The 26,050-nt window shown below is 47.6% G+C and overlaps 2 protein-coding genes across 2 annotated transcripts; one reads left to right on the top strand and one right to left on the bottom strand.

Annotated features, from left to right (window-relative positions):
• Window positions 1–16,579: 16,579 nt before the first annotated feature.
• On the bottom strand, window positions 16,580–20,080 carry Alyref (Aly/REF export factor). Its single transcript, XM_051182126.1, has 6 exons — window positions 19,785–20,080; window positions 19,328–19,459; window positions 17,961–18,108; window positions 17,294–17,357; window positions 17,019–17,196; window positions 16,580–16,904 (listed from the first exon to the last, which is right to left on the bottom strand). The coding sequence occupies exons 1-6, from the start codon at window positions 20,019–20,021 to the stop codon at window positions 16,890–16,892; spliced, it is 774 nt and encodes a 257-aa protein (XP_051038083.1). The 5' UTR covers window positions 20,022–20,080; the 3' UTR covers window positions 16,580–16,889.
• Window positions 20,081–20,810: 730 nt separating this feature from the next.
• Window positions 20,811–26,009, top strand: Anapc11 (anaphase promoting complex subunit 11). The gene is made up of 2 exons (XM_051182139.1): window positions 20,811–20,938; window positions 25,529–26,009. The coding sequence occupies exons 1-2, from the start codon at window positions 20,830–20,832 to the stop codon at window positions 25,672–25,674; spliced, it is 255 nt and encodes an 84-aa protein (XP_051038096.1). The 5' UTR covers window positions 20,811–20,829; the 3' UTR covers window positions 25,675–26,009.
• The last annotated feature ends 41 nt before the right edge of the window (window positions 26,010–26,050 follow it).

Raw genomic sequence — 26,050 nt, forward strand, 5'->3', positions numbered from 1 at the left:
GTGCCCAGGCGTGAATCAAGCTAGCTTTTCAGGAGACTCGAAGTCCTGCACCCGGATGGGGCTGGTTTATTGAACTCTGACCCACCCACAACTCCCTAGTTTAAAGCACTTGACTCCAAGTGCAAATCTTCCAAAGCGGCTTCTTTTTTTAACTAAAGAAAAAAAATATATATATATATATGGTTTTTCAAGACGGGGGTTTCTATATGTAGCTTTGGAATCTGCCCAGGAACTTGCTCTGTAGACCAGGCTGGCTTCGAACTCACAGAGGTCCGCCTCCCGAGCTGAGATCAAGGGTGTGTACCACCACCTGACTTTGCTGTATTTTAGATTTCTGCGTATTAATGTTTCACCTGCACGTCCATCTGGTCACCGTGTGTATGCAGTACCCACAAAGGCCAGAAGAGGGCAGCTGGAATTGGACTAGTGAGTGACCACATGAGTGAGTATTAGGAATTGAACCTGAGCTATCATCTCTCCAGCCTACCTCTGTCCCCAAGGCTTTTTCATGGGGTCTAGGTATGATGATTGACTTTTGAAGAAAAAAAAAATCAATCTTAAAAGCCCAGTAAAGGGCTGGAGAGATGGTTCAGTGGTTAACCCGAGTTCAATTCCCAGCACCCACATCGAAGCTCACAACTGTAACCGTAACTCTGATCCAGGGGATCCGATGCCCCCATAGAGACATACATGGGACAAAACACCAATGCACATAAAATATAAATAAAATATAAAAAAGCCCAGTAAATATTTTCCCCGATTGTATTTATTGTGAATTCTTTTAGTTTGCATCATAATTTGTAAGATTTGAGTGCTTAAAATATATCGATGGAGGGTGGTGGTGGTGCATGCCTTTACTACCAACACTCAAAGGCAGGCAGGTTTCTGGGAGTTAAGCAGGTCTACAGAGCTTGTTCTGGAACAACGAAGGCTACACCAACAAACCCTGTCTCAAAAAAAAGGGAGGGAGAGAGGGAGATAAAAAAAGAAAGAAGGAAAAGAAATTGACAGAGGCTAGAGAGATTGTTCTGCAGTCAAAGTCACTTGCTGCTCTTGCAGGGAAACTGGGTTCTGTGCCCAATACCCACATGAGTGTTCACAACCATCTGTGACTTGTTTTTGAGGCTGACACCCTCTTCTGGCCCTGGAAGGCACTGCATGCACATGGTGCACTTACATAAATGCAGACCACGCATAAAGATAAAACCTTTGAAAAACAAGCAGACCCTGATGGCTTCCAGGTGTAGCTCTTGTGTATAGTGTCTGCCAGCCCAGATTACAAAATCAAACCAAACAAAGGGAACATACATACATTACAATTGGTCTGGGGATTGCCCTTGTTAGCCCTTGGGGTGGCTGTAACAAAACACTATAGACTGAATGGACTACAAACATACATTTGGGAGCTGAAAGCTCTGGATCTTGGCGTTTTCTAGACTGATATCCTTAGACAATCAAGTAATCGCCTCCCAGTGGCCTTACCTCCTATGCTATTACCCTAAGGGTGAGGATTTGACCTATGAAGTTTGAGAGGATACAATCTAACCACAGTTTGCTCCTCAAACCATTCTGTGACCTGACTGAAGTCTCTTCAGGACAGTCAGTCAGTCCCCCATGGCCAGGATGGTGAAGCATGGTGAACATGTTTCTACCTTGATGTGGTCAGATACTTTTGAATGTGGGATGCTGCTCCCTCTAAATTTTTTGCGCTATTATAAAGGGAGGTTTATATTATTTTAACCTTTTCTGAAAAACCACGAAAGAGGTACCAGTGCAGGATCCGGGAACTACAATGCGCGGTGTAAGAGTGAGGGGGCGGAGCTCAACATCAGTGCAGCCATGACAGGCTGCAGACTAGCGATACTAGCAATAGCAGGCTGTACCCTGTGAATTGAGACAAGTACTGGATGATGCAGAACACTAAGGATAGCTTACCTAACTTGTGTATAGATTGCCAATGTCCTTGCAGCAACACCAATACCAATCCCTGTTTGCTCCACTCCTACCCATTCAGGAATTCAACCCTCAAGTAAATCCAAAATTCCACTATCCCCCGCCCCATCCTTTAATCCTTAAAAACCCTGGCTTAGTGTTCTCCATGGAACAGAGAGTTCAAGCTCGAGTTTGCAATAAAGGTTCGTTGCTTTTGTATAGGAACTGAGCTCAGACTCCTGGTGGTCTCTGGGGAGCTTATGACTTAGGCATAACAATAGCAGGGCAGGATCCCTATGAGAAATGCCTTAGATTAAAGCCCTCAGACCTTGGGCTCAGTGAGGTCACTTTCACAGATGTTTCTTGAGGGAAGAACCTTAGAAGTACACAGGATACAGGATTTAGTCATGAAGATGTTCAGTACAGATTTGTTTTTTGTTTTTGTTTGTTTTTGAGGAGATACTTTAGAGACAAAGTTCCACCATGCACCCCAGGCTGGCCTGAAACCCAAGATCATCTTGTCTGAGGCTTGAGAGTGCTGGGCGCCAGCTGGCAAAATGGACATGGGTAAACTTGCTGCACAAGCAGGACCACCCATGTAACGGCGAGAGAGCCTGAGTCCACAAAGCTGGCCCTGACCTCCACATTCGTGCGCACTCGATAGTGACAAATACAAATCGTAGGGCCTGGAGAGAGGACTCGATGGCTGAGAGCACACCAGCTCAAGATTCCCAGAGTCCACATTGGGAAGGTTCACAACTGTCTGTGATCCCTTCTAGGGGACTGCACTTCCTCTTCTGGCCTCTAGGGGAGCCTGCACACACACACACACACACACACACACACACACACACACACACACACACACAGTACGTTTGAACGAGAGTGGTCCTCGTAGGTTCTTATGTTTGAATACTTAGTCCCTAGTTGTGGAAAGGATTAGAAGGTGTGGTCTTGGGCTGGGGAGATGACTCAGCGTTTAAGAGCATTGACTGCTTTTCCAGAGGCCCTGAGTTCAATTCCCAGCAACCACATGGTGGCTCACAACCACCTATAATGAGATCTGGCGCCCTCTTCTGGCATAAAGGCATACATGCAGATAGAGCACTCATACATTATAAATAAATAGCTGGAGGAGGCATGTCATTGGGGGTACTTTAAGGTTTCAAAAGCCCATTTCTGTTGCGAGATATTTGAGTATACTGTGTATAAAGATAAATCACTGTGGTTGGTTTAATAAAAAGATGAACAGCCAATTTCTAGGCGCAGAGGGTGCTGGGAAGAAAAGGGGAAGAGAAGCCAGGGGACCCAAAGGAAGCAATAAAGGAAACCAAGCCATATAGAATAACAAAGATTAAAAGATATGGGCTAAGTTAAGTCATAAGAACGAGTTAAAGACGGCTGTTGGTGGCTCACGACTTTAATCCCAGAACTCAGGAGGCAGAGGCAGGTGGATCTCTGTGAGTTTGAGGCCAGCCTGGTCTACAGAGTGAGTTCCAGGACAGGCTCCAAAGCAATACAGAGAAACCCTGTCTTGAAAAAAAAAAAAATTCAAAAACCAAAAACCAAAGTAAATAAACAAATAACTGGGGATTTATGGACATTTATAGGTGGCTAGTCAGTTCTTTTCGTGGTGGGAAGCAGACAGGCCTGGTGCAGGAGCAGTAGCTGAAAGATTTATAACAAACCCACAGGCATCAGGGAGACAGGCTACTACTGCGCCTGCTGTGGGCTTTCGAAACCACAAAGCCCAGCCACTTGCTTCTTCCAAGGCCACACCTTTTCTAACAAGGCCTCCTTGTCACCTAACCCTTTCCAAGCAGTTCACCAGCTGGGTCCTAACCCTGCAAATATGTGAGCCCAAAGGGGATGTTTTCATTCAAACCACTACATCGAGCTCCAATTAAGTGCTTTGTTTTCTTTTATACACTGGCTTAGTTGGTGTTTTATTTTATTCTTCACAGCAGTAGAGAAAGTAACTAAAAGCCAGAGGTGGTGGTCCAGGTGTATCTCTATGAGTTCAAGATCAGCCAGGCCTACAGAGCTGCGGGGGTTCCATCCCTGTGAGTGTTTCTGCTGGCAGGAAGACAATCTGGGTGAATAAGAATGAAACTCAGGCCTAGAGAGGGCCTGGTGGCGCATAGTGCATGCCTTTAATCCCAGCACTCGCGAGGCAGAGGCAGGCGGAGCTCTGTGAGTCTGAGGACAGAATGTAACTCAGTTCAGCCTGATTTTAGTTCTGAATTCTGGAGTCTGACCCCAGGTGATTTATTGTAATCTTATTTATTTATTTATTTGATTGTTTTTGTTCTTTTGAGACAGAACAGCCACGGCTGTAACACAAAGAAACCCTGTCTTAAAAAAAAAAAAAACTAAACAATAACAAAAAAAGCAACTAAGATGTACATGTACTTAAGTATGTACACATCTATACATTTACACAATAATAAGGGTCTGGACGGACGATGGCTCAGCTGCTCCCAGCATGCATATCAGGCCAATTATAGCCACTAGAAACTCCCGATTTAAAGGTTCATATATACTCTGACCTCCAAGGGCACCTGCATGTATGTGGTATAAGTAAAACTGATACAGCCCCCATCCCCTGAACACACAAACACATAAATCTTCAAAAAGTACAAACTTCATCATTTTCTTTCCCTTCCTTCCTTCCTTCCTTCCTTCCTTCCTTCCTTTCTTTCTTTCTTTGTTTTTTGAGTTTTGTGGTTTTTGAGTTTTGAGACAGGGTTTCTCTGTGTAGCCATTCTGGCTGTCCTGGAATTTGCTTTGTAGACTGGGCTGGCCTCAACTCAAAGAGATCCGGCTGCCTCTGCCTCCAGGGTGCTGGAATTAAAGGCATGTGCTACCAAGGCCCAGCCTCAGGAAACATTCTTGTGCTTGTCTAGGACAAGTTCTCCTATGAAGTAATCTCCCAGAATCACCCATTTTTATTTATTTAGAGTGTGGGCACATGGGTATTTGTCTTTTGTTTGTTTGGTGTGTGTGTGTGTGTGTGTGTGTGTGTGTGTGTACATTTGGAGGTTGGAGGTAAACTTTCAGTTTTGTGGCTTTGTTGTTTCTTAGATAGCAGCTCACTATGTAGCCCTGGCTGGCCTGGAACTTCCTACATAGACCAGGCTGACCTGTTTCTCCATCCCAAGTGTTTAAAGGCAAGCCTTGCCTGGTCTTATTCTGATGGAGCTGTCCACCTTGTTCTCTGTTTTTGTTTTTTGAGACAGGGTTTTGATGGGAGATGTCATTCTGTAAATATGTTTCTCATACTGGTTAATGAATAAAGCACTGTTGGCCAATAGGAAAGCAAGATAGGTGGAACTAGGAGACAAGGAGGAAAGAGGAAGTAATAAGGAGGAGTCAAGATGGAGAGTCTGGAGAGAGCAGGACACCAGCCGGCTCTCTGGTAAGATGAGACCACGTGGAAATACATAGAGTAACAGAAATGGGCTAGTACTTAAGATAGAGCTACCTGATAAGAAACAAGTAACTGGCCAACAGCATTATATCAAATAGAGTCTCAGTGTGTTATTTGGGGCTGGTGTGGCGGCGGGACAAGACCAGCGGTGGGTGGGAAAGCCTTACTCCTTACAGGGTTTGTCACTTGGAGAGGCACTTAACAGTTGGCTAGCTGGCTGGCCAGTAAGCCCTAGGAATCTCCTTGTCTTCTGTCCCCACTGTGTGACATTATTCCTGAGAAGGCATTAACATCTACAGTCTTAGTCATTGTTCTTTTGCTGTGAAGAGACTCTACAACCATGGCAACTCTTACTTAAAAGAAAGCATTCACTTAGGGCTGGATTACAGTGCGGAGGTTTAATTCATTATGATCACGGCAGGGAGGATGGTAGCACACAGGCAGCCTTGATGCTGGAGAAGTAATTGAGAGTTCTACATCTGAATCCGCAGGCAGCAGGAAGATAAAGTGGCACTGGGCGTGGCTTAAACTTTGAAACCTCAAGGCCCACCCCTAGTGACACACTTCCTCCAACAAGGCCGCCCCTCCTAATCCTTCTCAAGTAATGTCACTCCCTGATGACTGCATCCAAATAAATGAGCCTATGGGGCCATTCTTATTCATACCACATCTACTAACACCAGATTTAAACAAACAAAAGCAACAGTGGCACCAGATCTCTGAGTTCAAGACCAGCCTGGTCTACAAAGGAAATCCCAGGACAGCCAGGGCTACACAGAGAAACCCTGTGTCTCAAAAACCAACCAACCAACCAACCAACCAAACAAACAAACAAACAAAAACCAGACCAAATTAAAGATATCCAAAGTTCAACCTGGTGAAGCATTGAGGTTTACTGGGGTTACTTATAGGAGTTAAGGGGTTACAGGAGGAGAAATAACTAAAAGTCACTGAGAGCCCACACTACCCCAGCATGAGTGAGAGTTCACAAAAGCTGAAGCCTGGAGTTTACTGCATGACTCATAGGCAGCTCAACAAGTTGGAGAATGTCTCTTCCCCGCAGTTCAACGGGTCTCTGCCTCTTGCAGGCAGTTTGGTTTGTTTACCGATTGTCTCGAAGCAGTCCTTACCACTTGTATAAGCTCCGGGGTGGTGGTGGTGGTAGTGAATTTGGTTAGATTTAGGAACCTCCTGGAGCTACCTAGTTGTTTATTTCCTGTGTTTTAAGGAGCTGCCCTTAAGGATGGAGTGAAATTTTTTTTAAAGATTTATTCATTTATCATGTATATAGTGTTCTGCCTGTAGGTATACCCGCATGCCAGAAGAGGGCGCCAGATCTCATTATAGATAGTTATAAGCCACTATGTGGTTGCTGGGAATTGAACTCAGGACCTCAGGAAGAGTAGTCAGTGCCCTTAACCTCCGAATCATCTGTCCAGCCTGTGAGTTTTTCTCCTCTGGAACTGGAGTTACACACAGTTGTGAGCTGCCATGTGGGGGCTGGGAATTGAACCCCTGATCCTCTGGAAGAGCAACCAGTGTGCCTAACTTCTAAGCCATCCCTCCAGCTCTGGAATGAGCTTTGTTTGTTTTGATTTTCAAGACAGGGTTTCTCTGTAGCTTTGGAGCCTGTCCTGGAACACATTCAGTAGACCAGGTTGGCCTCGAACTCAGAGATCTGCCTGACTCTGCCTCCCACATGCTGGAATTAAAGGCGTGAACTACCACTACCTGGATGGAATGGATGTTTTATCTTGGAAGAACTTGCTATGTAACAGTAGCTAAAACTGTTTTTTCAACCTTGGAGTCAGGGAGTCACTGTAAGATGTATGGTTTTTCCGCCCGCCACCTCTGATCTTGTCCCGCCGCCGCGCCAGCCCCAAATAATACACAGAGACTCTGTATTTGATATTAGTTACTAGTTTCTTATCAGCTAGCTCTGTCTTAAGTATTAACCCATTTGTGTTAATCTATGCATTTCCACGTGGTCTTCTTACCCGGAGCCGGCTGCCACGTACTGCTTTCTCCGGGCTCTCCATCTTGACTCCTCCTTACTACTTCCTATTTCCTCCTTGTCTCCTAGTCCCTCCTATCTTCCTTTCCTATTGGCCAACAGTGCTTTATTATTAACCAGTATGAGAAACATATATACATAATGGCATCTCCCATCAAGTCACTAAGTAGTCTAGGCTGGCTTTGACCTTAACTTTTGTAGTCCAGGCAGGTCTTGAATTTTCTTTTTATTATGTATTTATTTATTTATTATTTTACATATAGATCCCAGTTCCCTCTCCCTTTCTCCCTTCCATCCCATTGCCCCCCCTCCCCACACACACACTCCTCATGTAGGCTGATGCCTTCTTGGAGGGATCAACAAAATCTGTCAAGTCATTTGGAGTAGGGACTAGGGCTCCCTCCGGCCTCTAGGTTAAGGGAGTGTCTATCCCTCCATGGGGAATGTGGACCAAAGTCCAGTCTTGATTTTTCTTTCCTTTTCCTTTTTTTTTTTTTTTTTTCTTCTTCTTCTGGATGGGGCAGTTGAGATTTCAAGACAGGCGTTCTCTGTGTAGCCCTGGCTGTCCTGGAACTCTGTAGACCAGGCTGGCCTGCACCACCACCTCTGGTAACACCTTGAACTTTCAATTCTGCTTCAGTACCCTGAGTAGCTATTTTTTTTCTCTCTTTTTTTTTCTTGTTTTTTGTTTTGTTTTGTTTTTGTTTGTTTGTTTGTTGTTTTTTGAGACAGGGTTCCTCTGTGTAGCTTTGGAGTCTGTCCTGGAACTCACTTTGTAGACCAGGCTGGTCTCAAACTCACAGAGATCCACTTGCCTCTTCCTGCTGAGTGCTGGGATCAAAGGTGTGCACCGCCATGCCTGCCCTGTTATTTTTTTTTAAATTGTGTGTGTGTCTGCATATGGGTATGCATGTGCACAGTATCTGAGAAGGGCCAGATCATGTGTAGCTGGAGTTACAGGCAGTCTGTTGAGCCACGATGTGGACAGGTGCTTGAATCTGAACTCCAGGATGCACTTTCTTTGTTAAAGGTGTGTGTGTACCACCATGTCTTCCTTCAGTACACGCTTTTTACTCTAGAACCGTCTCTCCAGCTCCTATCATTAACTCGTGCGTGTGTGTGTGTGTGTGTGTGTGTGTGTGTGTTTGTCTCAAAAAACAAAAACAACTACAACAAAAAAGACTTATCTCCTGGTACTGTTAATAGCTTTCTCTCCCTCCCTCTCTCTCTTTCTTTCTTCCTTTCTTTCTTACATTAAAATCCTTAATGATAGAGCTGGGGAACTGGTTCAACAGGTTAAGAGCACCAGCTGTTTTTCCAGAGGACCCAGGTTCAGTTCATATCGCCCACATGGCAGCTCACAACCATCTGTAAACCCTGTTGCAGGGGATCCAACACTCTTTTCTGGCCTCCATGGGCACTGGGTGGCATTAATATATGTAGGCAAAATCCACACACGCAATAAAAATAAATCTTGAGTTCAAATTCCTAGAACTCATGTAATAAGCCAAGCACGGGACTGGAGAGATGGCTCAGAGGTTAAGAGCACTGGCTGCTCTTCCAGAAGTCCTAAGTTCAATTCCCAGCACCCACATGGTTGCTCAAAACCATCTGTAAAGAGATCTGGGGCCCTCTTCTGGGCTGTAGGCAGACACTATACCTAATAAATAAACCTTTAAAAATAGAAATAAAAAACCAAGCATGGCTACACGTGTACATTCAACCTTATTGCTTGCCATGGGAAAGGGGATTAGGGAATGGGGTGGGAACCAGGACAGGAGGAACCCTGGGGCTTGCTGGCTGATAGCCTAGCTCTAGGTGAGGTGAGAGACCCTGTCCCAGAGGTGTAAGGCAGAGTAATACAGCAAGAACCAGACATCCTTCTCTGGCTTCTGCATGCATGCATGCACATGAACACATACACACACACACACACAAGAGGAATTTTAAAAAACCTTTAATGACATATGTGCTATTTTCCAACAAATGGCTGGCCAGTTGGCACCAGAGAATCAATATCAGTTAGTATATCATATAAATTACAACTTTATAAAAGTGACATACACAACCTTACATAATTCCTGAAAAACTAGCATTGTTAGAGTAAACTATGGCACAAAAAATTGCCAGTGAGTTATGGATTGAGGATTCTAACGCAGACACAATCACCTCTTGCAAGGGAGCAGCAGGGCAGCCCACTTCAGGGCAGAATGCGAAGCAAAGCAGGCCTGTGGCTGGCCAACCTTAGCTGCTGGTTCTATGGGACAAGCCCTAGCTATAGAATTACAGATTTGCCTGCTAGTTCCTTTTTTCCTGTTTTGGAGACAGGATTTTACTATGTATCCCTGGCTGACCTTGAACTCAGAAATAAGCTTGTCTCTGCCCTTGAATGCTGGGATTAAGAGCCTGAGCCACTATTTTTTTTTTTTTTTTTTTTTTTTTCTTTTTGGTTCTCTCCCCCCTTTCCTATTGAATAGAGTGGTGTCTGACATGAGCAATTGCAAAAAGCATAAATAGCGTAGCAGAGGTCTTCGGTCATTTATAAGACCGGAGTTTGACAGCTCAGGATTCTTCAGACTTGTTCACTTGTTTTAGTTAACTGTGTGTGCTTTGCCACTGCATGTAATGTTAAAGTTAGCCAATGAGGAAGGAGCTGAAGCAGAATCCCAATATTGTGATAAATTAACTTGTATACAAAGTACAAAAAAGTCAGACAGAGTCTGTTTTTTTGATTTTTTAGGGGATGGTGTTTTGAGTCTCACCACATAGCCCAGGCTAACACCACAGGTTAACTTTGCATCAGATTTTTTTTTTTTTTTTTTTTTTTAAAGACAGGGGATTGTCTTGGCTGTTCTGGAGCTTGCTTTGCAGATCAGGCTGGCTCAAACTTACTGAGATCTGCCAGCTTCTGCCTACCAAGACCTGGTATTAAAGGTGTGGGCTACCACTGCCCAGGGCACTCAGGATTCTTTTGCCTCAGTGTCCTGACTGCTGAGATTATAACCCTTTGCTGCCAAGCTCAGCTTGAGTGAGTCTTGATACAGGTCTCATGGATATCAATCAGGCTTACCTTAAATTCCCTATGTAGCTAAAGGTGACCTTAAAGTCCTGATTTTCCTGCCTGTACCTTGTTAGTGCTGGATTACAGGTATATACCACCAGGTCTAGTTAGGCCTAGTTTATACGGTGTGGGAGACCAAGCCCAGGACGTATGAATGCTAGCTCTGCCAACTGACTATATAACTCCCCTATCTTGTTGTTTGAGACAGGGTCTCTCTACGTAGTTCTGATACTTTCTATATTTACTAAGCTGGCCTCAAACTCAAGAGATCCTCCTGCCTCTGCTTCCTGAGTAATGGCATTAAAGTGTGTGCCATGGGCTGGAGAGTTAAGAGTACTGGCTGCTCTTCCAGAGGACCTGGGTTCAATTCCCAGCACCCACATGACAGCTCATGACTGTCTATAACTCCAGCTCCAGGGAATCTGACACCCTAACACAGACACAGGTGCAGGCAAAATACCAATGTACATAAAATAAAAATAAACTAAAACAAAACTGTGCCACTACACCCAGACCCAGACAACCCTTGAAATACTTTCACTACATCCTAATAAAGCTAAAACTTAAAAGTCTAGTCAGCAGATGTTGCTCACAGGGACTTGAAAGCTCAGATTCACATTTAAAACACCAAATCATGTAAGTGAATAATGTGAGTCTGAAACAGACTTTTCCCTGTTATGCAAAGAAAATATGCAAAGAGGAAGCAAGAATAGGTCCTGGGGTGTTAGGAGTCATATGCTACTACGAACTCATGATTGTTAAATTGTATGCACGACTAGACACTACAGAAACAAACACAGTGGTGTATACATGTGTTGGTACCCAGGTTTTTGAGCGCTGGCTAGAGAGGGCAAGAAATGACAAGCTAATCCAGTGTTCAGATACTGGTTGTGAGATGCTGGTCTCCATTAAAGGAACCAGGGTTCCTTGGAGAAATGGTAGGTGACTCCAGGTTTGGTGGGGGCGGGGGAGAAACAGAAGGTAGGTCTGAGGCATCTTAACAATGTAACAAAGGAAATTATTAAAGATGTTGGCTCACAATGGCATAGACGGCCATCTCAAAGAGACCCAGAGATAAAGCTATCTGAGCAATAAAATCCACTTTGATACAAATAGCCAAGTGATTGAGATGTGTGTAGATATTTATATTTGTAATATCACGAGCTAAGGACGAGGACTATAATTTGTTCAAGTTTAGCCTATCTAGGATAGCCTGAGCTGTAGTTTCTAAGACCTTGCTTCAAGACAAGAGAAAAAAGGAATAGGCCATCCAGGTATAGTGGCAGAGAGGCAGAGATAGTCTGGCCTATAAAGACTCCATCTCCAAAAAGATTCAGGAGTACTTATCCAGGCTGGAAAAAATACAGGATAACTGTGTGTACATTTCTGTAAAACCCAAGACCTTCAAAAGGAAGGAAGATCTGGAGTTCAAGGCCAGAGTCGTCTACATGTGACCCTGTCTGGAAAATGCAAAAACAGAAAGAAAAAGCACATGGCAAACAGTCTACAATAGAAACACTCGTTTTTCTGTAACCCTGAACATCAAATTACAGAGTAACTTTACAATATTAACAATTACACAGGACACCTGCCACACAAGCCTGATGGCCTGAGTTTGATTCCTGGGTCCCACATGTAGGAGACAAGTGACCCCACACACACACAATAATGAGTTCCAAAATTTTTAAACAGGAAAACAGGGGCTATGGATGAAGCTTAATGGTCGGCTTGTCCTGTAGGCATGAAGCCACGGTTTAATCCCCGGCACACAAAACACAGAAGAGGCTAGGGAGACGGCTAAGCCAGTGAAGTGCCAGCCTGCCATGCAAGCGTAAGGACCTGAATCAGGATCTCAGCAACCACGTATAGACAGGCATAGAGGATGGCTCCATAGGCAACCACACTTGCCACCAAACCTGGAACCTCAAACCTGGGACCCACATGGTGGAGAGACCCAACTCCAAGCCTTCTCTGGGCTCCACGTATACTGTGGCACATGTGCAGCCCCCTCCAAACAAGAGCAATTTAAAATCAAGAGCCAGGCATGGTGACATACACCTTTTAATTCTATCACTCAGGAAACAAGAGATAGGAGGAGGATCTCTGTAAATTCCAGGCTGCCAGGGCTACATAGTGAGATTGTTTCAAAAAAAAAAAAAAAAAAGATAGGGGCCATAGACAGGGCTCAGTGGCGGGGGATGGAGAGGTGGCTCAGCATTCAAGCACACTGGCTGCTCTTCCAGAGCACCCAGGTTCAGTTCCCGGCACCCATGTGGCTGCTCACAACTATTTGTAACTCCAGTGCCAGGGGATCTGACACCTTCATACAAACAAGCAGGAAAAACACCAATGTACATTACATAAGTAACAAAACAAACATTTAAGGCTGGTAGTGCTGGTGCACACCTTTAATCCCTTGGCAGAGGCAGGGAGATCTCTCTGGGTTCAAGGTCAGCCTGGTCTACAAAGTGGGTTCCAGGGCAGCCAGAGCCACACAGAGAAACCCTGTCTTGGGGAAAAAGAAATGGCTCAGTGGTTAGCATCACTTGGTCTTGAAACAGATGTGGGTTCAGTCCCCAGCACCCACATGGCAGCTCACAGCCAGCTGTGCTCCAGTTCTAGGCTTCCTTTTCTGGCCTCCACAGGCACCTGCATGCATGTGCATATACCACCCCCGTCTACATGTAATTAAAAATAAAATCTTTTATAAAAATGGGCATGATCAGTTCTGGTTTTGGAGGCAGGGTCTTCCTATGTAGCTTGGCTGACGGAACTGCCTATGTAGACCATGCTGGCCTCAAAAATTTCATAGAGTTCTACCTCCCTGTGTCTCCTGAGTGTTAGACTTGGTCCTTAGCACTCACTCACACAGCTACTCCAACCCCAGGAACCCTGACACCCTCTTCTGGCCACCAAGAGCTCTTCTACACAAATTCACTGAGCTCAGACACACATGTAATGTCACCCTGTGGCTCCCACATGCATGCACACACGTGCATGGGCACTGACACACACATGTGCACAGTCTTACATCGACATATACATACATGTAGCCACACACACATTAGTGACATAATTTTTCTAATCAGTTTCTCACTGCTATGACAAACGTATCTGAGATTGTCGACTTTACAGGATAAGCATCATAACATAGCTCACGCTTCAAGTCCTGGTACTCAGAAGGTTGAGGCAGGAGGTTTGCTGTCAGGTTCAAGGCTAGCATGAATTACAGCATGGGTCACTATCTTAGAACAAGAATCATTCCTTTAATAAAGAACAGACTATTCTTGGCTGTTCTGGAGGTTTCTTTGGTCCTGTCAATAGCACAGTGCATTACAGCATCTTTGCCAGGAAGCAAAGAGGGATCAGCAAGATGGCTAGACACTTGTCACCAGCCTGAAGTTTGACTGCTAAATCCCACAAGATGGAAGACCTCTAACCACACATATGCCATAGAATTTGTGTAAATGTATGTGAACACACCCAATAAATAAATATAAAGTTAATAAAGAGGTAGGGCTAGATGCTAGCATCTCCTTCAAGAGCATGGTTCCAATGACCTAAATACTTTCCATAAGATCTAACCTCCTAAAAGTTTTTTACCATGGGCCAGTGGCCAGCCACGCTTCCAAAGTACAGGTCTTAGGCAGACACTTAAGTTCTAAACTATAGCAATGATACTAAACAATATAAAGAGATGAGGTGTGGACTGTGATTTCTGTACGTGAATACAGACATTCATCATACCCAATTAAAGAAAAAAAAAAAAAAAAACCAGTAACACGTCTTGCTATATTTATTGCCCAGACTAGTTTTGAACGCCTAGATTCAGGTGATCCTCCCACACTAGGCTCCTGAGTAGTTGGGATCCCAGCAAGTGTGCACCATTAGGCCCAGCAACACTGGACATCCAATTCAATACTTCTAAGTAAAGAACTGTAAGCCACTGAGATGGAGGCCAGCCTAGACCACACAGCTGGTCAGCCAGGGCTACCCAGCAAGCCGTGGCCTCTAGAAATCAAAGTCTTAAGACGGTACAACCATTTGGAAGAGTTTACAGTCTTTCCAAAGTTGATTGCTGTGATATATGCCAGGAACCCAGCATTAGGTGACAGGAAGACCGCCAGCTCCCAGAGTCCAGTGACAATGGTGACACCTTGTCTTAACCAAAGGGAAAACCTCGGCTACCTGTCAAAAGCACAGCACAGCATTTAGGAACACTTATGTGCTGAGTGAGGTTTTTTTAGTGTCTCGAGACAGGTTTTTTTGTGCAGCCCTGGCCCGGGCTGTCCTTGAACTCCTCTGTAGACCAGGCTGGCCTTGAACTCACAGAGATCCTCCTGCCTCTGCCCCCATGCTCCACCACCACCAGGTTCACTGCCTAGCTTTAAGAAAATATTTTAAAAATATCCTGTAACTGGTTCTAGGGAGGGGGAAAGGTACTTATGTAGACTATTCAATAGAGGCCAAGGCACAGGCCAGGTCCCTGGCCAACAAAGTGATCATAGCCGCTACAGAGATATTCCACTACTCCACCTTTCCTTATTTGTTATACTATATTCCAATTTCTCATTTTTATTTTGTCTATTATTTGCTAAAGGGAAGAGTAAAACAGTATTTATCTGAGGGCCCTGCAGCAAGATAGAGAGCAATGTAAAGGATTAAAGGTTTCTGGCTGAGTATACGATGGACCAGTGAATCACACTGCAGGCTCTGTAAGATTCCACACTTGTGTCTAGAAGGAGCATTACTCCTTAGCCAAGGTGGTTTGTAAGACCTTTGCTCACACAAACCAAACAAGACTCATCCTCCTGATGTGGCACCTGAGCCCCACCTCCCATCACCTCAAGCTGAGAGCAGAGACAGCAAAGTGAGGAATGGGGTAAGCTCACACCCTAAAGCCTTCAGAAACCACATTAAAAAGCAAGGCGTAGTGGCATGTAAACAGGGTGCTAGCCAACCTAGCCTAACTGGGAGTCCAAGTCCCACTGAGACCCTGTCAAAAAGAACAACGTGGGCAGATCCTGAGGGACACCTAAGGCTGTCCTCTGTTCTCCAAGTGTGCATATGCATTTGGACAAAACCAAAATACATCAAGAGTTACGATGTATATATACTCTATCCTACATGACTCAAAGGTCCTATCTGAACACAGAAGCAAAGGCTCCAGCAGCCCTTAAGAGTATTGCTTCAGCTTGGCGTTGTTGGCTCACGCCTTTAATCCCAGCCCTTGGGAGGCAGAGGCAGATGGATCTCTGAGTTGGGGCCAGCCTGGTCTACAGAGTGAGTTCCAGGACATCCAGAGCTACACAGATAACCCGTCTCAAGAGGAAAGTTTCTGGGGCTTGTTACCCCACCATATCCACCCACCCTTGGTGCTCTGGTTATCTTCAGCAGAAAGACAAGGACAAGTTTTAAGCATCCATTTCTTAGCCCGATTCTTCAAAATCCTGATTCCAAACTGTAAAGCAGCCCAAGGCACTCCCTCTATCTTTAACCCCAACCCTCTTGAAAACTGCTTCAGCTTCCATTGGTTATTTCACAGGTAACTTGCCTCCAGAGCCACTCAGGGGCAAACGTACTCCAACCGAAAGACTGCATGTGCTAGACATCTGAATCTTGTCTGCCCTCCCCAAACAATACACATGCCTTGAAAAAGCCTATGAGGATATGTGCGTAGATTCTAAGCAAACACTATGCCACTTTACATAAAATTTGGGCACCCTCAGATTTGTTCCTGCAAAGATACCAAGGATTGAGTGCTAACAAATAAGGAAGCACCCCCTAGTTTGTTTCCTGTCAATATAACAGGACAGAAAAACAAGCATAGAGGTTCAAAGCCAAAACCAGATTTTCCATACACCAAGGCAAAGGAACAGTCCCAGCATTTATGGGTCTCTTCTCTATACATGCACCCTACTACCACTACCCCAGTCTCCCTCATCACCTCAGGGTGCAGGCAATGGACAGGCAGCTCCAGGGAGGCCATGGCTGCTCTGCAATCCTCCTACCTATCCAGCCAGGGTGAGGAATTAGGCCAGCAGGGAAGGGAACAGAGGCCCCAGCCATGGATTCCCATTTCCCACCAGGTACTAGCTACAGCCAGTCACCAGCTATGACACAAGACTCTTAACAGCTCCAGTTCTACACACAATTCTAGTTTATTATGGTAAAGGTGAAAATACCACCTTCTCCACAACAGCAACCAGTAAAATTTATCCCAAAAATAACTCGGTACAAAACAGGTCTGTTTCAGAATTTAAAAAAAAAAAAAAAAAAAAGAAAGAAAGCCTTTACATGAGTTTTTAGATCCTATTCTCAAACAGGAAAAAAAAAAAAAGAAACGAAAAACAAATCCGCCATTGTCTCCACAGTCCAGTTGCCAACCCTCCCTCCAGGGATCGTGGACGAGGCTTCTGGGTCCTGTTACTTGTGTGGATTTGCTTGACTGCTTAACTGGTGTCCATCTGGAAGCAAGGGAGAAGGTTCATTAAGGAAGGGCCCTTGCTTATTCCTACTGGCTTCAGAGTTACCACACACAGGCTGCCACTCAACCCCAGTCTCTGGGCCCAAAGACTCACCCTTGCATTATATGCATCCAGCTGCGCATCCAACTCCTCCGCAGAAAGCTGCTGCTGCTTTGAGTTTCTTCCGGTACCTCTACCTCTTCCACGGCTGCCTCCACGGGTCCCTCTCCGGGTGCCACCACCACCAAAACTTCCAGAGCCACGGTTTCTTGTCATGCCACCTCTGTTTATGCTAACAAAGAAAAAACAGAAGAGTGGTCTATCTGCAAAGGCTGTGTGGTGACACTATCACAAAGCCTCTCCCCATCCTCAAAGGCCCTAGAACTTACCTCTGTGCAGGTCTTCTTTGCGTATCGATTTGTGATGTGACTAGCTGGATGTTCATGGGACGGCCTATGGTAAAGAATGAATACAAGAAGTCTCACTCCAGAGGCTCTGAAGCTGACCCAGAGGACACCACACCCTGGTCTCCATGCAAGCTCTGGAAAGGGCCTTTGTGTCTCTCCAAGTCTCTCCAGTGCCCCCAACAAGTTACATGGCCTAGAGAGCCTGGTGGGAAGATAAAGTGGCAATAATACCCCACCAACACCTCCTCAGTCCTTCTCAGTTCAGGCTAAAAGGGCTGTTTGGTCAGGTGTCCAGGGTGCTCATGGGTGGACAGGTGTGGGTAACCTGACGGAAGAAGAACAGGTACCTTTGTCTTTAGACTACAGCCCCGCACTCAGGTTGTACTATGGCGGTTCTGAGAAGGCTTCACAGAAGTGAATCTTCCGGAAGGAGCTGAAGGAGGGGAGGGATGTAGCTTGCTGGATGGGGGTTCACAAGAGGTTGGTCCAGATGTGTGGGGCAGCATGAGAGGTGGCAGAATGGAAGAGAGAGACAAAGGGGCCAATGCACAGTGTCCTCAGCCACGGGCAGCCCATATTCCTACAGGGACAGGTGCCAGCCCACACTCCGTAGCCCACAGGCACCCTGGGCCCAGCCCCACAGACTCACCATCCAAGGGGACACCGTTGTACTGTTTCATGGCCTTTAGGGCGTCTGCCTTGCGTTCAAAGTGCACATCTGCTGTCCCTAAACTTCGTCCAGAGCGGTCGTAGTGCACAGCTGCCTTCTTCAGCGTTCCAAACTCAGCGAAGAGCTCCTGGGAAGTGAAAGAAAGGCAGTTAGCAGAGCTGCTTTCCCTCCAGACGCCCAGTAACACCTACTGTCTGCGAGGGGTCGTGGGTGCTTTGGAGGTTCTTTACTGGCTGCCACCCAGGAAGGGGGCAGGGCAGTGGCAATCAAGGTGAGGGAAGGAGAGAGCACAGGGTCCCTGTCCACTCTGGGACGGTGTGACTACCAAGAGGCAGGTGAAGGAAGCACACAGCCTGACAGAGAAACTCTCTCAGCAAGAGTACTCACAACCTGACTAACAGCAGAGGCCAAGGCAAAAACGAAGGGAAGTTGTTCATACAGCGACAGCTCAAAGGGCCCACTGACTCGGGGAGCTGGGACCCGGCCCCTCCCCCAAAGGCAGGCTCTGGCTCACCTTTCCCTCTCCTCCTACTCAAGCCTGCTGCAAAGTCTGAAGTCAAATGCGCCATGGGAACTGCCCTGACCTCAGGCAAGCTGGGAGTTGGAGAGGGAAGCCAGGGTGTGGGGCTACTTCGGCTGCAGGCACACAGCGGGAAGTGCAGTTCACCAAAAGCGGTTTCCAGTGGAGGCCAGAAACCACCTTGAAAAAAGTGTTGAGACACTGTGAGTGCTCACTGGCCTTGCTCTACCCTCCCGTGGCAAAGCCACATGGAAAAGGAACCCAGAAAGGCCCGGCACCCACGACCCAAAACTAATTGCTAAAAACCTGCTTTGTAACTCCAAAGGCCTTTGCGACCAGAAGACAGGGAGAGAGAGGATGGGGGGGAGGAAGGGAAGGAGAAGAGGGGAGGGAGTGAGGGGAGGAGAGAGCAAAGGAAAAAAAAAGACTTCAACCAACCAAGGCTACGAGAACAATGCCCCCATAAGACCCAGGAAAGGTCTGTCAGTCTGGAAGACAGAGCCACCACGCACCTCTGTGCCGTCAGACAGACATCTCTCTGGGGGAGGCTCTCCTCCTCCTGAGCTCACAGCCCACAGCAGGCACCCTCGCTCACACAGGGGCCGGGACTTGTGGGCAGGGCAGACCGTGCCCGTTAGGAACGGCCAGTTCTGGCAGCGGCAGGCGCCCCTTCCTGATGGTCAGCGGACAGGAGTCACCTCCGGGGCACACCGGGCCACCGTCCCGGGGCCAGCCCTGGCTCGGGGTCGGCCGGGGTTCTGGAGTGGGGTGAGGATGCGGGCGGACGCAAGGAAGAAAGGACGGACGGACGGCTCGAGCCTCCTACCTGAATATCGGCGTCTGACACCCCGAAGTCAAGGTTTGACACCAGCAGCTTTCCTCCCGTCTCCACGCCGGCTCCACCCCCGAAGCCGCTGTCGAACAGATCGTGCTGCCACTTGTCTGGAAGCTGCTTCGGCTGAAGGGAAAACCGTAAGGACGGGGAAGGCTCGTGAGCTCCGTTCCTTTCGCCCCGGGCGCGCTCGGCACCTCACCGGCGCGCTCTCCCTCCTCCCCCCCGCACACCCTCGGCCGCCGCCGCCGCCGCCATGAGGCCGGCGCACGGCGGGACAAAGCGTCCCGGAAGATGCCGGCCTCGGGCCGGGGCTCCCCGCGCGGCCTGGCCCCCGCCCACCCCGGTGCCCGGCCCCCGCAGGCTCCCGCAGGCCGGGCTGCGCACGCCGGCTCCCGGCCCGGCCCGATCCGATCCGATCCCCCGGCCCCGGGCCCCGCAGTCCACTCACCCTGCTGTACGGTGCCGGCCGGTTCCTGCCGCCGCCTGCAGCGCCGCGAGAGATGGCGGGCCGGTTCCTCAGAGGCCCGCCGCCTCGGTTCACCCGCGCGGCGGCGGCCTGCACCGCACCGCCGCGGCCGCCCTGGGAGCCGGCCCTGCCGCGGCCCCGGCCTCCGCCGCGGCCGCCTCGCTGGCTCCGGTTCAGCTTAATGATGTCGTCCAGGGACATGTCCATTTTGTCGGCCATGGCGGGCGCGGAATCGGGCCTCGGATCGAGCCCGCGCGTCAGCACGTCCCTGCGTCACGTCCGGCGCTTCCCCGGGAGTTCCGGCGTCGCGGCCCCGGGAGCCGCCGCTGATTGGCCTCGGGGCGCGCGGGGAGCTGCGGGCGCGTGCGCACTGCGCTCGGGGACGGGTGAGCGGGGAGCGGCTGGCGCTGGTTGTGAGGCGCCCGGCGCGGCACGGTCGTTTTTATACCTTCCCGCGCGGAGGCAACGGAAGGGCGGGGCGCCTCGTGATTAGGTGGGAAGGTGCGAGGGCGAGGCGTGGGCGGGGCCTGCAGTCCACTCCCGCCCGGGCCGGGAGACGTGGGGTTTGCCTCCAGCTCGCTCGCGTTCGGTGGGTGCATTGGGTGCGGTGCGGTGGGGCGCGGTGGCGGGGGTGGGGTGGGGTGGGGTGGGGTGGGGGACTCCTGATTTGGGGTTTTCACGCTTTCATTCTCATGCACTGGTTATTAATGACAACCGAGGTGTTTTTCGTGGATGCAGAGGGTTTTTTTTTTGTTGTTGTTGTTTTGTTTTCTTTTTCTTTTTTCTTTTTTTTTTGTTTCGGGCTGATCTGGAACCCAGCTAGATCCTTCTGGCTCTGCCTCCCCAGTGCTGGGATCAAAGGCGTGAGCCACCACCTCCTGGGTGCAGATCTCTAAAGACATCCTAAACGTGAAGCGCATCTCCCTTGAAGCGCCCAGCAACTGTCGAGCTCACGTGCTGTAGTAGTACCACAGACTTAACTTTAGCCAGGTCATCCTCTTCGCTCAGGTCACAGGCTCCTCCTGCCATGAAGGTGAAAATTAAGTGCTGGAATGGTGTGGCCACTTGGCTTTGGGTAGCCAATGATGAGAACTGTGGCATCTGCAGGATGGCGTTTAATGGCTGCTGTCCAGACTGTAAGTCCCCCTCTGTGCTCTACCAGCCTCGAAAACTGGGTTTCCCAGTACTAAGGAGGCAGAGGCAGGAGGATCTGGGAGATTGAGTTCAGCCTGGTCTACAGTTCAAGTTCCAGGACAGCCAGCGCTATGCAGAGAAACCAAAAACTGTAGGTTTTAGTTTCCATATCCTGAAGGAAAGTTGACAAAAAATAAACAGAATAATTTTTCAAACCCATTTTTGCATAAAGACCCTATCCAGCATGGTGGCAAACACCTGTAATGTCAGCATTTGGGAATAGGAACAGGTGCATCTCTGAGTTGGGGATTACATAATGAGAGCCTGTTTGCAAAAACAGAAAGAAAAGCAAACAAAAACACTTTGTTGTCGTTTTGTTTTTCCAGACAGTGTTTCTCTGTGGCTTTGGTAGCTGCCCTGGAACTAGCTCTGGTAGACCAGGCTGGCCTGGAACTCACAGAGATCTGCCTGCCCAGCACATTGAAGTTAAGATAACGGTTTCCATATTGTCATATCTGCTAGGCTTTTGTGCTTGAGTGTTGTTAACTTTAAATTGATGCTTATGAGCAGTGAGTACACTTTAGCCCTGTGTCTCGTTCCGGCATGTTTCCCCAAATGTATTGTTATTGGGGTTTGAGCCATGCTCAACCTCTCACTACTCTTAGCTCTTGCTCTAAATACTTCTTACTCTTCTTTTGTTTTCAAGGCATTTGAGAGTCATGATCTTAATGTTTTGTAGAATGCAAAAAAATCTTAACAATTTCAGTATTCTTTGTCCCTAATATGTTATGTGAAGTTGAAATGTTTGATTACACTGAGATGAAAGGCAAGCTGATTCTGTTTGTTTTGAGACAGGATATCATTATACATAATCCTGACTAGCTTGAAACTCACTCTGTAGATCAGGCTGGGCTGGAACCCAAAGAGATATGCCTGCCTGCCTCTGTCTCCAGAGTGCTGGGATTAAGGGTGGCTTCCACCATGATCTCCCAGCCTCATTTACCTGCCTAGAGTTAATTATCTTAGTGTAATCAGAGAGTTGTGAGTTGTCTCTCTTTTTTTTGCTTTTTGAGACAGGGCTTCTCTGTAGTTTTAGATCCTGTCCTGGATCTCACTCTGTAGATCAGGCTGGGCTTGAACTCAAGAGATATGCCTGCCTGCCTCTGTCTCCAGAGTGCTGGGATTAAGGGTGGGTTTCACCATGATCTCCCAGCCTCTTTTACCAGCCAAGAGTTAATTATCTTAATGTAATCAGAGTTGTGAGTTGTCTCTTTTTTTGCTTTTTGAGACAGGGCTTCTCTGTAGTTTTAGATCCTGTCCTGGATCTCACTCTGTAGATTAGGCTGGGCTTGAACTCAAGAGATATGCCTGTCTGCCTCTGTCTCCAGAGTGCTGGGATTAAAGGTATCTACCACCATGATCTCCCAGACCATTGTCCAAGGAGTTGTGAGTTTCTTAGAAAGTCATTGATATTTGTGGTTTAAGTTTAAGTTCTGTTATATTTGTGATTAGTAACTAAGCACAGAGTTCTAGTTTTTGTTTATTTTGACCAGAACAAATGTAGATTTTTGCTGGATTTTTTTTTTTTTTTTTTTTGTTTTTTTGTTTTGTTTGAGACATGATTTCTTTATGTAGTTCAGGCTATCCTGGAAATATCTCTGTAGACCAGGCTGGACTCAAGCTCACAGAGGTCTGCCTGCCTTTGCTTCTAAGTGCTGGGATTAAAGGTGAGTGCCACCACTTCCTGTCACAAATGTAATAGATTTATTAAGGAAAAATGAGAAGGAACTCCATAAAAGTGTGAAGGTTGAAGGTAAGGAACACTCTTAATCAGTCAATTAACTTCTCATTTAATGGTACTAGGGATTGAACACAGGGCCTGTGCAGCCCATTTTAAGTTTCGTTTTGAGACAGATCTTACTGAGTTGACCAGTGTGGCCTCAGGCTCACTCTGTCTTGGACTTTCCGTTCTCCTTGACTTGTAGAACAGCTAGCATTACAGGCTAGCCCAATAGTTCATTGCTTTAAAATCACTCTTACGGCTGTGTATGGTGGCTCTAAGGAGGCAGAGCAGATCTGTGTTTCCAGGCATGCCTGGTCCATGTGAGAGTTCTGTGCTGGTTAGACCTACATAGACACACACCAGGAAAAAACAAAATCCCAACCTCATCAACAAAATCACCCTTAAGAAAGCTCCTGCCACACCATAGAAGCTGCTCTTGCAATGGCGGGCAGGCGTAGAGCCTTCACTAGTCTGCCGAGCTCAGAGAATCCCCACCTAGGCTTAGAAACCTTTCCTTCCATTTTGTTTTGCTGACTGCTGTTGGGTCTTTTATCCCAGCTTTCTGGGCTGCAAGTGGCTGTTGTTATTACATGGACTCAGATTGCCTCAAGTTTGGCGTCTTTTACCACACCTGGACCAAGGAATCTAGAGCCACAAAGAGTAAGGAGTCAGAGGCCAAGGGCTTGCTTATAGCTCCTGTAACATAGACTGCTAACTTTTAAAAACTTCCAGGGAGTTTTGCAGCAACTCCCACCTTCAGGCAAAGGGTGGACATTGAATATGTAGATCGAAGGTGGCCACTGTCCCCAGAGCTACCCATTCTTACCTGGACATAAATGACCTACACATGGGGCTGCAGAACACAGTCTGGATTACCCCAGCTAAGTCTGTGACAAAAGGGATGACCAGAGAGCATGACTGGACTTGCCATGTAGTATTCTCATATGTGAGAGGTACACTCAAGTTTTCTTAAAACAGGGCCTGTGGGTTACACAGAGTGGGAGACTTAGTCTAGCTCATAGATTGCTCAGATGGGAGGGAGTTGGCTTTAATATGCCAAGTGTGTGATAGGTCCAAGGTGTTTTCTTGATAGATTCTGTAAGCACAAGGTTTTTCACAGATTAAACTCTTGTGAAAATTAAATTACCAAGGCCTGTAATAAATCTGTTTCAGGTCCCAAGGGGCTTTAAGGTAAAGTAGTCTTGTCAAGAGGTATTTTAATTAAGAAAATAATTTCACCAGGGCACTAACAAACCCTCCACGAGTCATTCACAGTGCACTGGCATACCCGACAATACTCAGGCTTGCTGCCTGTGGGGACATCTCGAGAAGGAGGCAGCACCCCCTCCCTCCACATGACTGCCCACAAATGAGCCAGTTCAGTGATCCCCGCCAGTGAGCTAGTTGGGTTCAAGTATAATTGGAAAAGGGCGATTTCAAACAGAGTTCTGCTGAAGTTAGGAGCCGGCAGTGGTGCGCATGGAGGCAGAGGTCAGCCAGGGCTACCCTGTCCTGAAAAACAAAACAGAGGTAAAAAACAAAACAAAACTAAGGAAGGAAAGAAGGAAGACTTGTAGGGCTGAGCACATGTGTGACAAACGTAGGGCTGGTACCCAGGATGGATTGGGTGCAGCCTCTTTGCACCAGGCTGATGCTGATGTGGGATAGGAAGTAAAGGTGTCCCTGCCCTCTCCTTTCTTGTAGGGTTTCCAGGCCAAGGGAGTCAGGAATGCTTGTCTGTCTGTCTGCTTGGTTTTGAACAGTCTCATGTCCCTTGTGTGCGAGGTTGGCTTCAGAACCCTTATGTAGCTGAGTGTGGCCTTGAATTCCTTTTTGGTCCTGATCCCATCGCACAGTGCTGGGATTTCCCAGTTATCAATGCAGGGCTGTGTGCACGCTAGGCAAGCCATTCTGCCAATGGAGCTATATCCCAGCCCTCCCCTTTTTTTGTTTTTTCATTGTACTTAAAAACAAGGAGATTTATCTGTTTTTATTGTGTGTGTATTTGGCCTGAATGCCCTTCTGTATTTACTACATGCATGCAGTGTCAGTGGGGACCAGAAGGGGGTGTGGCTCCCCTGGAACTGGAGTTACAGGTGGCCTTGTGGAAGCTAGGAACTGGATCTGGGTCCTGGGCAAGATCAGCAAGTGCTCTAACTGCTGAGCCATCTTTATAGCCCCCAATTAGTTTATCATGAAATGGGCCTTGTCCGCTTCTGGCTGGGCTTTCTCCATGGAGGAAGCATTTCCAGACTTGCAGAGTGGGTGCCTGCAGCCTTTGCTCCTTGATTTGGATGGAGGTAGGAGAGTCGAGGAATCGGGTGAGAAAGGGAAGGTCACACGTGCTGATAATGAGTCCCATCAGTAGGTATGGCATGGACACCAGGGCCCTTCAGTGCAGTAGATTTCTGGTGTTCAGGGAGAGAGCTATTCAGGTTCTGAGATGAAGACAGAGAGTTCCCTGCTCGGCTGCGCTGTGAGACCACTTCAAGGTTACCTTCTGGGTGTGAGGCTGACCCCCCTCTCTGAGAGCACTTTACTTGGTGGTGCGGGAGTAGCTGCATCTTGTTTGCAGGGGGCCATACCTGGGGACCATTGGGGTCACATCCCTACTTCTTGTCTCCTCTGGTGTAGGAGGGTTAGGGTTAGAGCCGTTGCGATGTCCTAGAGGTGCCTGCTTGGCTTGTCACATGCTCCTCTCCTGCGTGTTGTCTGGGCCTTTCCCTCCGCCATGTCCCGTGCTCTCTTGCTTGCCTCTCGTCTGCCCCTCCCTCCCCCTGACGTCCGTGGCCCCTCTGCCCTCTTGCAGGTAAGGTGCCTGGCGACGACTGCCCGCTGGTGTGGGGACAGTGTTCCCACTGCTTCCACATGCACTGCATCCTCAAGTGGCTGAACGCGCAGCAGGTGCAGCAGCACTGCCCCATGTGTCGCCAAGAGTGGAAGTTCAAAGAGTGAGGGCCCTGCAGCCAGCGGCGCCCCGTCCCCGTCCCCCTCTCCCCGCACTGCAGGCTCAGCCCCTCCCCTTCGCCCAAGGGCGTACTGAGACCCCACCTGTTCTGTGTGGGGACAGGGATGCTTTCCTTTGGGCAGAAACAAGCTTCACTTGGTTTTCGTTTTGCTTTGTTTTGTTTCTTCCGTTGCGTCATTGACACTTTTATTCAATAAGAAAAACTCATTAAAGTTCCGAGCCTTGCTGGAGGCTGCTGGTTGCCAGTTTTCGTAACATATTGATATAGCAGCAGCATGTTTTGGTATGAAAACGCTTATGAATAAACGTCGTGATGAAATTATTGCTGAGGCTTCATGATAACCTGAGTCACAACTCAGGAAA

This window comes from Phodopus roborovskii, unplaced genomic scaffold, assembly GCF_943737965.1.
Source record: "Phodopus roborovskii unplaced genomic scaffold, PHOROB, whole genome shotgun sequence".
NCBI lineage: Eukaryota > Metazoa > Chordata > Mammalia > Rodentia > Cricetidae > Phodopus > Phodopus roborovskii.